General features: G+C 35.1%; 1 protein-coding gene across 1 annotated transcript in view; it reads left to right on the top strand.

Moving 5' to 3' along the window:
- Positions 1-15298, top strand: part of DMD (dystrophin) — a 1043539-nt gene that overhangs the window by 430157 nt on the left and 598084 nt on the right. Inside the window, 3 exon segments of the mRNA XM_058043463.1 lie at positions 3090-3260; positions 12293-12472; positions 14427-14555. Coding sequence (XP_057899446.1) covers positions 3090-3260; positions 12293-12472; positions 14427-14555 — 480 coding nt within the window.

Raw genomic sequence — 15298 nt, 5'->3', positions numbered from 1 at the left:
CAGATTAGGAAATTACTTAGATCAAGTTTTACTTATAGGTCTGCTTCATAAAAGAGAAAAATCTACCTTTTAAATTACTACTGCCTCTGACTGTATAGATCTTAAAATATATAATTTCCATTTCTTGCTGTTCAAAAATCTGCTGTTCAAAAAACCTCTTGTGACTGAAGCTTTCCTCAAGAGGCACTTGTGCAAAACCTAAACAGAGTAGGATGGACAGGGACCTAACCAATATTAACTAGAGTCAGAAGAGACATTGTGGCATTATCCTAAAGAAGACTTCATTTAAATAATTCAGTTAACACATATCCTTCATTACTCTGTTTAGTTTCTCTTACCCTCATTAGAACTTCTGAAAGAACTTCTGAAAACTGTAGGATGAGATTGAGTTTGGTGCTGTGGCTGGATGAATGAAAATTGTGAATGACAGATAATACCTGTCTGTTTATTTCTAAAATTTATGCACTTGAAAAACACAAAACAGGACAGGAAGAAAATTCTTAATTTTAAAATTATAAATTATTCAAATAATAAATTATTAATAGCTAGGAAAATGAGCCCATGGTAATCCTGAGAGCCAGTATGTGGTTTAAACAGATAATGAGACTCAAACCCTGGTCACTACAGTATGATAAAGCAATAAGAGTTATGTTACTTTTGACAGAGATAATGCTCATTAGGGAAGCTGAATATAAACAGTTCTCTCTTTCTAGAAAGTAAAGGTATTAAGAGACATCAATCTTTTGAGTGTCAGGAAAACTGGAGTCAGCTTCAGTAGGTGCAGATAGCTGTCCTTTGGGATTGGATAATATGTTTGATGTCTCCATTATTTTAGAAATAACTGTGGCATTTATTCCTGCATTATGTTTAACTTAACAGCAAACAGGTGCTATTATTGCAGGAAACCTCTCTTATCTAATGAAGGGATAAAAATGTACCATTAGGGATCCATTAGTGACTTGAAGTGAGCCATATTGCAAATTGATGTGTCTCAAAAATGTGCAGTGCTGGGCTTAACTCTGCTACACTAGGTGGAATTTCTCACATTTAATTTTACTCAGCATGGTAATTAACAGTTTAAGAGAAAGTCACAGAAGCCCAGATATATAGAAATAAAGTAATTGAATAGCCATTATCAGCACTAATTATTGCATGGAGACAAAGACCTTTTAAGAGAAAAATAACAATATTTATAACTAATAGTAAATCTCAGGACTGAAACTTATGGTCTGAGGGAAAAACATGTCTTCAAGCATAGGTTCACCTGTGTGATTTTGTAAGTACTGTTTCAAAAGACCCCCTCATAAATAAACTCACGATCACATTTTCTGACCCCGAAGGCCTTTAGAGGGCACTGTTTCCTATTTTTTGTAGAAAATACATCTTTACATTTGAAGTACTAACAAACTGATTAATCAGTAACCTCTGGATATATGCAATGTATATGGTGATATTGTATTATTTATATAATAAACACGTTAGAGATGTATATAGGAATACAACTATTCTCTCTCTGTTTTGACAAGTATCAGTAACTTCATTTTGTAATATACCAAGTGTTTAAAATTCTTAAACAGGCAATCAGGCTCAGGATAGTGCACTTTGCATTGTATTGCTGCTAAGTAATGTTATTTACAATTGTTATTACACTCTTCAGAAGAAGAGGGGCAAAACCTGGCTCCATGTGTGAATAGAGCTCTAAAAAGCTGAGTTTTATGGTCCTTCCCAGGGATTTACCTCTTGGCCTGACTGTAAGTTCTGTGGTCTCATTTAATAAATTTGGCATGCAAGAAAGCACATAAAGCATATTCAGTGAAAAATGTTATGAGAGTTCAGTAGTAAGCCTTTACAGAGTGATAATAAATTATCAGGACACTTTAAAGCTTATTCCCTAGGCAAATCTCATCTCCTTACTCAGGGATAGCAAAAGCCATGTTCCTAACCTTGTACCATCCTGTTACATTTTCAAATTCTCCTTGGCAGCTGATCTACAAATCTATTTGATCATTGTACCACTACTTGTTCTTAATGGCAAAGTAGAAAATAGTTTTAGTGGATGCAGTTCTCTACCACTGTAGAAAGTTTTTTTCTATTTTAAAATGCTTAAATACAAATCAGCAGCTGCAGTCTTAATGGGATTAATATTTGACATTCAAGCTAATTAGGAACTTCTTTTAAATATTAGTGATCTATGGGACACTTTTAATCCTCCTTCTCTGATTGGGTTTTTTTCAACTTCATCACAGCATTATTTATTAATTTTTATTTTCTGCTACTAGTTGCCTGTTGTCTATTGTAGTGTAGTCTCCCTAACTAAGTTCTATTAATTTACTCTTCTACTTTCTCTGCTAATTAAGTAAAACCTTTTCTTCTTCTCCCTGAAGAGTCTCAGGGCTTGCAAGAAATGCTGTATTTGCCCTATTCTTTCAAAATGCCTGTGAGACAGTCAAGGCAATATAATTACTCAGCCTTCTATCCAGGTACCATGTACCAAGTTTAAAAGACCTTTAAAGCAGAGGTCATCCCGAGTATTTTACATCCAAAAGATTCAGAAAATTAAAACCTTACAGTTAAATGTGCTGCTTTGGTTTGACATTATTCAGTGACATTGTGTTTCAAGTTTTCAGGCTTTTTTTGGCTGATATGTCATTTCTTCCATGAAGCTTATCTACACAGAAAAAAACCTTGAGGAATCCCAGTTCCTACATGGCCACCTATATTAAAATATGCCCTTTGAAGGGTTTTGACATCTATTTTTTGTCTCTAGGAAAAACTGTTAGTTCGGTTGTTCCAAATGAATTTTCTATGCACAACTTCAAAACAGAGGAGGAGGAGGTGGAGCTCTGTTAGTAGTTCACATTCAATGCATGCTTATGCACATAATTTTCTTGTAGGTGTTTGCATTCTAGCAGCAAAATTACTGATACTGACAGGAAAAAAATCAAGACCTAACTGTACTAAAAGTGCAACTTTACCTGTGGAATCCCAAGTCTAGATTTTATAGAGAGGTGGCCTACGGAAAATGTCATATGAAAGCCATCAGACCTGCTACACTGAAGGGTTAATAATCACAATTATTCTTTCTGCAGGTGACAGAAAAAAAGCAGGAGTTAGAGAAATGCTTGAAATTGTCCCGGAAGCTGCGGAAGGAGATCAATGCCCTGACAGAGTGGCTCGCAGCGACAGACGCGGAGCTGACAAAGAGATCGGCGGCGCAGGGGATGCCCAGCAATTTGGATGCTGAAATTGCCTGGGGCAAGGTAACAATGCGACACACGCATGTGAATATTGCAGAAAGGTAGATTTCTTTCGTGATAAAGAAAAGGAATTAACAATTCTGGCGTTTTAGTTAGTGGAACTTTGTGAATGTTTTGGCATTATCTCGCATTATCATTAACGCTCAGAAAAGTTTAAACCTTCTTGTCTCTTCAGAGATCAATAGCACAATTCACCTTCACCTTGCATTAATCTTCACTGAGATGAATTTAAAGTTAGAATTTAATTTTTTAGAGTACTGTAAATCAACCACCCAGTATCCACATAAGTAGAGATCTCTTACACCATTCTACTGATGGTTAGAAAGGTATTAAACAGTAGATGAAAGATTAAAGATGCCAGAACACTATATGTTCTACGTGTTCACATAGCAGCCAGGATATTTGTTTTCTTACTCTTAGATTTGTAGCTCATTCCTTTGCATTCTGAGGGCTTTCTACTTTCATGAGACTTTACCCTGAACTCATCTTTCAGGTTAAAACTCAAAGCCTAAATCAAAATTTTCCTCAAAATCACAGTTTAAATAAACATTTTACAGAAACTGAGGAATGCAAGATGTCTGTATAAAAAGTATTTCTGTGTGATGCTAAAAATTGGCTTGTTATTACTCAGCAGTAGCTAATCTATTTCATTTTCTGCACATGTAATAGAAATCCAATCTAGCTGAGGTCATAAACAAACGAAGTAATCATTATTCACACAACAAAAATCTGCATTTTAGGGAACACTATGGTCGACATTATCCAAAGCTTCAAAATTTCAAGTAACTGGGTGCAGCCAGCAGCATTTTGAACAAGTGTTTCTATATTATTTCAAAACAAAAAAAAAAATCCCCTTAAACAGTATTGGAGGTTTGGGAAAAAGAAGACCAAAACCACTTATGCTTTGTTTAATGGGAGAAATACTCTAAACGTTTTACTAGTTTCACTATGCAATATAGAAATAATAATGAATTATACCCAGGCAATCTTCCTGATTTTTAATTGCAGTGAAGATTCAAGGCAATTGAGTAAAATTTCTTTTGTGTTTTTTTATTTGTTTGTTTTTAACTAATCCTTTGAAGCTTCTGAGCTTGATAAAGTGTCTTTAGCCTTAAAATGCAATGATGATTTGCAAACGAATAGCAATACTAAGAATAACAACAATAACAACAATTTAAAAAACCCATAGTCTACATATCTTTTGTTAGATTTAGAATTCTTTTTTTTTTTTTTTTGTCATCAGTCTCTAAGAAAGACAGTATTTTAAAAGTGATATCCAAAAATATCAACTTTCTCTCTTACTAACTTACAGTTACTGCTTTGACTACAGGAGTTTTCACTTTCAAATCAAAACCTAAATCCCTACAACTCCCATTGTTCTCTCCTATTGTTGCCTGATGTTTTTTCATTTTCACTTGTGGATTTTTCTGTAGTAAATTTTGCACAGTTCCTCTCATTTCTTTGGACTGATATTGTGATCTTAGAATCATAGAATCGTGAAGGCTGGAAAGACCAAGGTTCTGGAGTTCCACCTTTGGCCAAACACCACCATGCCGATTAACTAAGCACTAAGTGCCGTGTCCAGTTGTTTCATCAACACTTCCAGGGATGGTGAATCTGCCACTTCCCTGAACATCCCATTCCAGTGCTTAAATATCCAGTTTGAGCACCCCCAGCTCCCTCAGCTGCTTCTTAAATGAGTGACCCTCCAGACTCTTCCCCAATTCCGTTCCCCTTCTCTGGTCTCACTCCAGCCCCTCAGTGCCTTTCCTGCAGTGAGAGGCCAAAACTGGACACAGGATTTGAGGTGTGGCCTCACCAGCGCTGAGCACAGGGGGACAATCCCTGCCCTGGTCCTGCTGCCACACTATTGCTGACCCAGGCCAGGTGTCTTTGGGCACACCTGGCTCACATTCATACCTGTCAACCAGCAACCCCAATTTATTTTCTGCTGGGCTGCTTTCCAGTGACTCTCTAACACCCATAACAAAGGATAAATGTCATATATTTAAGAGACAAATTAGAAAATCTTCATGTTTTAACATCCCCAAACTGACTTGCTAGGTAGTTAAGCCATTCACCCGGTAAAATAAAAATAATCTTCAGTGGTGACTACACAGTACAGTTCTACTGAAACAGAAACATGCACTTCATGTTCCTGTCATACATACATGCAGGCTTACATGCATACAGATGTATGTAGTTTCTCAGGGGTTTAAAGAGAAAGATTTGTCCTTAATATCACTTTATTGTTAGATACAAACATTAGTGATTCTGAAGTTGCATAATTAGAACCTAAAACCTGATGATTAGTGCACCTGCACAGTGGGAAGCCTTTGTTATGTCTTAAGCTTGCTACAACAAGTACAATGTATTCCTTATCTGAAGACAATTAAAAAAAAGTAAAAAGAGCTAATTAAAATAAGAACTATTAACATGAAAAAAAATATATTAGACAGGAACCATGCTGCCTTCTAATCTTAAAGAGTGCTGTTGAGTATTGTGAATTCTCACAGGGAATTGATACATAAAGTTTTGAAGGAAAAGCTGGTAAAAAGGATATTTTGGCTTCAAATACTCCCCAAAGCCTTCACTACAATCTAAACTCATGTAGTACCTCAGCTCTTCCCCTTCAGTCAGTTCATCACTAAAATAAGAACAAACAACTTTGGGTGAGAGCAGCTGCCTCTTGGCAAAATACGTATTTACTGAGTGGCTTTCAAAATTCCATTTTAACATTGCCTTTTAGGAAATATAAACAAATATTCACATATATGTAAGCAGACTTCTAAAGTGGAACAATCCAACAAGTAGTATATGTGGCAAATCCTAGACTTACAAGTGTAAATATTTGCAGAAATTATGTGGATTGTGCTTTTTCCTAAAGAATCTGCTCCCACTAGGAGACAGTGCTGCATTTTATCCTGGACACACTAAAATTCTTGTGGGGACTTCATAAATAAGTACGATGCTGCTGCTCCTATGTGGATTTCATTGAGGCATCACACAAAATTGTACATCTATAATTTAGTCCCCAGAACCAGAGCCTCACAGTAGCTGATTAATGTCACAGCTTTGGGCTTTGGACTTCCTGGGTAAGTAGGCTGCCAAAGACAGTAACCAATCTAATGAAATGCACTGGGAGATGAATTAAGCCCAGCAGATTCCCATTGTGACAAAAGTCTGCAGAAAAACAAAAACGGAAAATGGAGAGAGAGAGAGAGAGGGGAGAATTCAATAGTGCAAATGAACTGAAAATTGGATGTGTGCTGCTGTCGATATATCTAAGCAGAGAGCTAATAATCTTCTTTCTTTACAGGACAAGGAAGCAGTTATATTTATTTGTGCACTTATTTCTAATTCATTTTCAGCACCCAAGTCTTCTTAAAAGTGAAGATTACTCAGAGGGTTACAAAGATAATTATAGAGTTGACAATAAAAGAAATCATACATCTGAACGTTGTCTTCAAGGTATAAACACCTTGAAGTAAAAAGGAATGTCCATCTTGAAAAGGAAAAGAAGCTAATGAAAGATGCCATTAATCTGGACATCAAGGGAAATGTGGTATTTGTTCCTGTGTAGAATTTTTCAAGGAATGGAACAAAAACTTGGCTGAGTTATGTGAAATGAGATGAGCAATATACTGAAGACTGTAAATCCTGCCTTTCTGCTCAGTAGAGACAAGTTAAATCTTTCCATTTGAATTCAGCTCTGTTTATAATAGATAAGAAAAATGACACGCGGGTGGAAAGATAGTCATTAAACATCGTATATTAGAAATCCATTTATAATTAGAATTCTGATTTAGTGAACATATTTATCACTGAAGACATTAACAACTGCAGGGTTTATTTGTCTTTTAATCAGGAACTGGACTGATAAGAATTAGATTGCCAGAAAACCATGTTCTTAAAAAGGAAATGGCAGATGGTATTACCAGGAAAATTCTGTATCACTCCCTACTATCAGCAGTATGACACTACCAATGCTTTAATCTGATTTTTTAACACAGTGTGTAATACCAGTGAGTATAAAGTTGACTTGAAGTACTTAGAATTACATTTAGCAGCATATTTCCTGTCAGTAATATCCATAGAAGAAGACAAACTGTAAATTGTGTCAACTGATTCATAGTCACTGGCCAAAATGCAATAAAAAAATAAAAGACATGCTGTAAATAAACCAATAAATATGTATAATCAGCCACTGAGAAGACCATAATGTCTTCTGATTAATTCTGCAATCCCACCTGTGAGAGCTGAGCCACCAAATTTCTTTTAGAAAGATTCTGATTGCAAAGTATTTTCAAGTAATCCAAAGATCACAGGCGGTGTAAAGGCACAGAGAAGTTTTCTTCACTCATTCATTGTTGTTGTGTTTTTTAATCTGCATATGTTAATGACCATCATGACTAAATATACTATCCCTTGCATTTTCTTACAATTCTGGTTTGTTTGGAAAAAAACATCATTAGTTCATCTTGGTACATAGTCGTTTTATCATTATAAAATATAGCTCAGAAGCTCTTTTTACCACATCTTCAGAAAAACAAACCAAACCAACAAAATATTGAAATAATAATTTAAAAACCCAAAACAAAAAAATAAAATCCACAAAAACACCAAGAAACCCATTTCTATGTAACTTCTGTTTACAAACACAATTAATTCCTAGTTGGTATTTGATGATGGGATGAATGTACAAAAATCATCACAGTAAACCAAAACCATAAAAAAAAAAAGAGAAACAAGAAAACAAAACAGTTGTAACTGTTTTGTAAAAAACCCTGTAAGTATATTTTAGTAAACTGAAAGATAAAGAGTATATCACAGCGCAGTGGGATCAGAGACAGGATTGTGAACACCACTCAAAATGTAAATATCTGCTCAGGGAACTGCAATTATTTGTTCTAACGTGATTCATCCTGTCATTCTATGGATCCATATGTAAAGTAGGGAAAATATTACCTACTGTATGCAGCTACAAACCACTTATAAATTCCCAGCAAAGCTCATCCCTGTGACTTTACATGCTGCAGCATGGTTTCCCTTCGGCACAGATTTCAACCTATCCAAAGCTGTGTTTTTAAACAGAACTTTTATTTTGTACTGCAACTCCTTTCCTGAGGTTCTGATGAATGAAACTGGCACAAGGGAAGCTCAGATTCTCCGTCTTTCCATTCTGATGTTTCTGGGAATGGGATTAGAAACTAATCACCTGAGACATGCTCTGCATGCAGAGTTGCACCAGGGTCTGTCTGATTGCTTTGATTTCCTGGATGCCAGGAACCTAGATGCCATTTCTCCTTGGAATGTTCAAGCCCTGGAGTTCCATGGTGATGTAATCCCCCAGTTTTGTTTAAAGCAGACGACCAACATTTTTCTTATGACCATGAGTGAGAAAAGAAACAGTTCCTTAAGAAGCAAAGGAAACATTTCAGCCAGTGAAACACAAATTAATTGTTTGGGTCAGAGAATTTCCATGGTAGTATTTTGTGCCAAATATCCATAACTGGTACTTCAGAAACATGGAAGTACAGGAGCTTCTTCCAAAGAGGCACTTCAAAATTTAGTCTAACTGAATAACTGACATTTGACTGGGTAGAGATTCACATCATCTTAACTTTTGTTAACTTCTGTATCTGCTAATAGGTGTGATCCTAAATAGTGGCATATGTAGAGAAGTGCTTTATGTGTATACATATCCTTAATATAATCTGTATAATTTGTATACATATTTTAATGGAGATATCTTTCCTGGAAGGATTTATGGAGCCTTTCTATTCCAGCAGGTAATAAACACTTGGATAAGAGTTTGTTTTATAAATAAATATACTAGTTTTAAAAGAAAAAAAAATAATGTAACAACTTCATTATAATGATAAACAGTAGAAGAATATAATCTGTTTTGGAGTTGTTCAACACTGTTGATAAAGTTTCACAGCTGTAAGTGAATGCTCAGTGTTAGGATTTTTAGTTCAATCTTTTGTTTACATGTTTTTGTTTCCCCAAGATGCCATGATTATATCAGAAAAATAGCTTCTTCACAACTGCTACATTTCTGTATTTTATTTATGTAACAAAGTTTCACCCTGATAAGCACACAAAATCAAAATGTATAAATTGCTTAGTCCTTCTGGGAAGAGTTTAACCACTTTATTTGTTGATGTTTCATCTTGTACACATTGCGGTAGTGTTTGGGACTTGGGGGTTTGGAGATTTTTTAAGGTTTTACATGTTTAAAATGTAATTTTTAACTTGCAAAGCTAATTCTATTCATTCTGTAATTTAAATTCTACAACTTTCTTCTATGTTTTCAAATAAACCACACAGCTGGAATGCAATTTCATGTTATGGCAACCAGAAAGGAGCTTAAATCCAGCAAGGCTGTGTGAAACTCGCTCTTTAAAAATTAGAATTTAAAAGCCACTCCTTGAGTTATACTGAAATAATCTTATTTAAATCCTGACATCATGACACATACTTCTTTGTTTTATGTAATGTTGTTGAATTAGTAGTAGTACTTTTGATTTTTTTTCTTACAGAAAATTTAACAGTGCTGTTATATTGCAGTGAGTAAAGTACATGTAGACTATTACTTTCTAGTAATACTGGAAAGAAAAATGGGAAATTCTTAGGAATATAATGAAGAGATGCCAAATAAAAAAACAAACCAAAAAGGTCTTATTGAAGTTGTGAAAGCAAGTCAGTTTACCTGGTGCACTTCATAACCTACAGAGGAAGTGGTAGCTGATAATGCAGAGGGGAATCCCACTGACTTTACAGACCCTGCTAGTTTTTCAGTTGTATTCAGAACTTGTAATAATGGAGATTTAAAGTATTGAGGAAGATGCTTTTGTCCCTTCAGTGTTTTGTTGAGGGCCACAATGTTTTTTAAGACAATGACAGGAAGTGTGATTCGTGTGTCTTACTTGCAATTACACGAGGGAGTTAGAATCCATATTGCCCAGAGGTGCATTAAGTCTTTAGTTTACAGTAATTCTATATTTTGAAAGGAAATAATGTGTTTCTTACACATAGGGAATTACACATCTGGTTTTTGGGTAACAGTTTTGTTTAACAGACATTTAATTGTTTAGTCCATCTGTTTACTAATTAGGAATAATATTTATTTATATACCCCAAGATTGGTCAGCATTTTCATAAATGTAAAATACAAAAGAAACCACAACCCAGGGTAAATACACTTCAGAGAGTCTTTTCCAAATGAAAGAAAATAGTTTAGAAAATGAAAGAAAGCTGATCAAAATTTTCCATCTTCAATTGAGGGTAAATTATATCCTTTGTGTTATTCTTTTTTCATGATGACACTTTGCACCTGCTGTGAAACAAATAAAACATTACTAGAAGAGGGCATGTTTTTCTTTTAATCTGACAAGGACCTGCTGAAATTTTAAACTCTCCTTTTCAAATTCTATAATTATATAGTATATTGCTAATAATTTGCATCAATCATGCCTTGGTTCTATTACATATCCTGTGTATTTTAGAAAATTGATAGCATGGGGAAAATTGCTCATACTTACATGAAATACTAGTGTAAAAGTTTTTTCTGTGAAATAACATTGCAAAATGAGATCCTGAATTCTGTTAAGCATAGGAAGCGAGCTGCTGCTTTAAACATGACAGACTGAATAAGTTGAATGTACTATTAAGGTTCTATTTTACCAAAAAGAAAAATTTTATACTGTCTTTATTGAAAAATGAACGTTCTGCTTTCACTGTCAATACACTATCCACAAAATAATACTGATCTGTGACCATGAGAGATATGATAGTGTAGAGGTCATAAAGGTGGGGTTCTACTGCATAACAGCTTCATCCTGAGATGGAAGTATTGGTTTTGCCAATTTTTTTGAAGAGCCATTGTTTGAAGAGCTTTTTTGATTTTACTGTATTTAGGTTTCTGTGAGACATCCATGTCCCTGAAGACCAGTGCTTCTTCCTTCTCTACTAAGTTCTGTTTGTGTTCATCTTGGAACACTTTTTGCTTGCAGTTTTATTTTATAAGCAGAGATTTATATGCCTGGATCATTGCTATCAGGTGCCAAGGATCTCAAATAAATTTCTCTCATAAAAACAGTTATATGTGAAATTAGGTGTGAGGAGTTGTGCCTTTCCTTGAGTATTCAGTAAGACTGCTGTACTTTGCACTGTGTCATCTCACTGTTTAGTATTTAAACACCTGCTTTTTTTACATGTTGTCTAAATATGTTGGGATTTGTTCCTTTTGTTAGACATCTTGTATGTTGCAGTGAATATTAAGACATGAATATTAAGTAAATTATGTAACCTTACACATCAGATCTATAAGGTAAGATAACAGTGGGAAGAGATGCTGGAAATCTGACTTTATGCAGTGCATGAGTTGTAGTCAATCAGGCTTAGAAATGCTATGGGCTATAGATTATTTTTAGTATTTTGGTTTGCAGATTGAAATCTCAAGTGAATGTAATGAAAATATGCATTTCTACAATTAGGAAACAAGTTTAACAGAAGAAAATATCATGCTTTCTTCTGAAAAAGATTGCAATGACAAATATTAAAGTAATAAAATATTTACTAGACTATACTTGATGGCATTTTCTGTCTTAAGGTGTCACCATGATGGGTGTATTATTGTCCCAATTATTATGTAAGCTGTATGTACTATTTGATAACTATTTGATTTTATTATATGAAAATTAACTTTAATATCTCCATATAAATATTATGAAATGTTGATTAATTTTTAATAATTAAGTATTGAGACTATATTTTGAACACTGAAAGATAATTTGCATTTTTTGAAAATTAGGCTTTTGCAAGAAGATGAAGAATATATTCAATTTTATCAGACCTCAAGAGAAACAATTTGCTTTCTATTTGCTGCTCTTTACAGAATGCCTTTCCTTCCTATAGGAAGCAAGACTGTGCGTTCTAGTATAAACTTGCTGCCTGATTTAACATTTCATGTTCTTAGTGTGGGTAATTTCTAATTCCCAGAAATTTTATTTCTTGTTCTGCTCATGTAGGCAACACGGAAGGAGATTGAGAAACGCCAGGGCCAGCTGAAGAGCATCAGTGACTTAGGAGAGAATTTGAAGGCAGTGATGAAAGGAAAGGAAAGTCTTGTGGATGATAAACTCAGCCTGCTGAACAGCAACTGGAAAGCGGTAACTTCACGTGCTGAGGAATGGTTCAATCTCTTACTGGTAAGGAAAATGCATTTCTTCACACAGAGGAAATGTTGGTTTCCAGCTGTACATGCCCAGCCTTACAGAAGTGCTTTTTCTGGTGCCTTGGACTGTGCTTATTGAATACACAGGTACACAGGCAATCAGATTGATTGTTGCTTAGTACACTGTGTATGTTTTGAAAATCTCATTGATTGCCAAGTGGAATCTTGATTGTTAGCAGTTTGCAATCCTGTCTGTCTCAACAGTTCTTGCATTTTTTTTGGTTTGTTTTTTTGGTTTGGTTTTTTTTTCCTAATAAATCAAATGCAGTTTAAAAGACAGAGATTACTTCAGTAGTCAAGTAAGAATAATAGCCAAGTAAGCTGAGAAGGTCTTAGTATTGATAACAACAACATCAGCTACTTTTGGCTGCATTAGAATTTCTGTTTGGAACAGTACAAGTGGGAGAGAAGTTTCCACTTGCAAGTTGGTTTGGTCCATAGGGTAGTTCTGGTGTGTGTGAGTTTTGATTCATTTTAGAGGCAACTAAATCGTAAGCTCTTCTCAGAGTGCACACGTGATGTGCTGAAGGGATCTGATTTGGTCTTTCAGAACTTCGTGATCCTCCTTTGCATAATTTTATAGGGCACATTTAAGTGGGGACTGGATTAAGTGTAATAGACAGTAAAACCCCTAATACACATTTCATACAGATTCAGAAACCTCATCCCCAGCTGCCTCAAACGAAAGATAGTCACATAACTTTATTCATTCTGTCATGAAGAGGTGACAGCGAGAACCCTTAACTGCAGAAGGGCCTTAACAACTGGGCTGTCAGAATGTTTTGGGAAATCTTGCATGCTCTTTCTGTTCCTGAGAGCATGGGAATGCAATTTCACCCCAGAGAAACAAAAGTGATTTTTAAGGGTATGTTGGCCTTTGTCATGACTTTTCAGGGCTCGATGTGTTGGAACTCCACTAGAGTCTGTATGGCTGCTTTAGGAATACTTTGGCAATAAACATACAGCATCACTACAGGGCTTCCTCAGCTGAGTAAAGTATCTGGAAAACTTCAGCATTTCATTCAGAGTCATGTAGGTACACAGATTTAATGTGGAACTGATTGTAAGAAGCATATAATGGAGTTTACAGGTTGATATAGTTATGTATTCCTGTACATCCTCTCTTTCCCTGCTTTGGATTCTGTGGTTAACATTTGCTAAAACACATGATAAAAAGGTCTAAGAGAGATAATTGAGGGGTTTCTACCCATTTAGAACAGTGCAAAATACAGGTAGATACATTTGGGTGCCAAAAGAACTAGTAATGCCTTTGATTTTGGGTATGTGGTCTACATATTTATTGTGTGGGATATGCACAGGCCACTTTCTAGTGAGCTCACCTGAAAAGACAAAGTTTTAAATGAAGCAGAGAAATGACGATTTATCAGTATATCAACTTGAATAGCTTTTAAAGAGAAGAATGTCAAAGCAGAGAAGTTACATGAAATGTCCACAGGAGGTTTAGATGCAAAGCTCCCAGTCTTGACTGTGATTTTGCAAGTGCATCCTTGTGGCCATCTGAGTTTCAGTCAATTGACTGGCATTCCAAAATGAATCCTGTGCCTTGTTCTTGGGAAATGCTCCTTTGCAGCTCCTGTAGGCCTGGCTAACAGCTCCCTGTTCCTCTCAGCACCTCGCTGAGCTGCCAACACCTGCGTCTTGCTGTGATTTTGTCATCCTGCTGCCTGTCACTTTGCAAGCTTCTCTCTCTCTCTCCTAGAATGTCTTTTTAAAGAAACCTAACATGCAAAGTGAAGGAAACAAACAGCAGATTCTATCCCTCACAAAACAAGAAGTTACTGTGAAAAATAAACAAGTTTTCATAATGTCATAATGTGTGCATGTTTGCCACACTTGGCATAACTACAGCTGTTATTTCAGTTCTGATTACATTTTTTGTATGCAGTATTTACCTTTTCCACACACAGGAATATCAAAAGCACATGGAGGCTTTTGATCAGAATGTAGCTAATGTCACTACTTGGATGTATCGTGCTGAAATACTGTTGGATGAATCTGACAAACAAAAACCCCAGCAAAAAGAGGAAATTCTTAAGGTAAAAAAATGTGATTTACTGGAAAGCATTAATTTTATTCTAAAAAGGACTGTATCACAACTAGCATATTTCAAAAGGTATTACAAATGGATTAAAATTCTTTTTTCTGTGCTAAAGCTACCCTCTGGCAACTTGTAGATTACTTAATAAATTTGCTCTGTAATACCCAAAATTAAATCCCTGCAGAAATAAAACCAGATTGTTATTATAATTCTTGGAAACTTCCAGTTGATAAAACAGCAGCTTATTAAACACATGTCTGCTGGAAAATACTCCTTTAACTCAAGATTTTATTTTGTTTGAAAAAAATATTTTTCTGTCTCCTTTATTTTTAATTGTATTTCTGTTTTTCTGTGATATTTTTCCAATATGTATGATATTTCTGTCATATGATTGTCTTAATTCTACAAACATTGCTTACACTGAGGCCAGATCAGCAACACAGACAAGAATTTTATATGTTGAACTAGCTGTAGCATCAGGGATCTTGGTTTTGGTTGGCCAATTGTATCATTTGACAAAATTATGAAAAATTATCTTGTAATATGGATGTGTATGTTAAAATATCTCATTTAAAATACCTTCCTTAAGAACAACATCAAATTATTATCTTAAGGGACTTTTTCTTCTGAAGTCAATGTGAAATTTTACTTTGTAATGAACTCCATGGTTATTCAAAATATCTGAGTAGACTTTGCAAATCAAAATAAGAATTGTATTGCTGACACTGACATAATGATGCC

The sequence above is a fragment of the Melospiza georgiana genome, chromosome 2, assembly GCF_028018845.1.
Source record: "Melospiza georgiana isolate bMelGeo1 chromosome 2, bMelGeo1.pri, whole genome shotgun sequence".
NCBI classification, from domain to species: Eukaryota; Metazoa; Chordata; class Aves; order Passeriformes; family Passerellidae; genus Melospiza; species Melospiza georgiana.
Note: the sequence above shows the minus strand (reverse complement) of the source record. Positions and strands in the feature narration are given on the sequence as shown.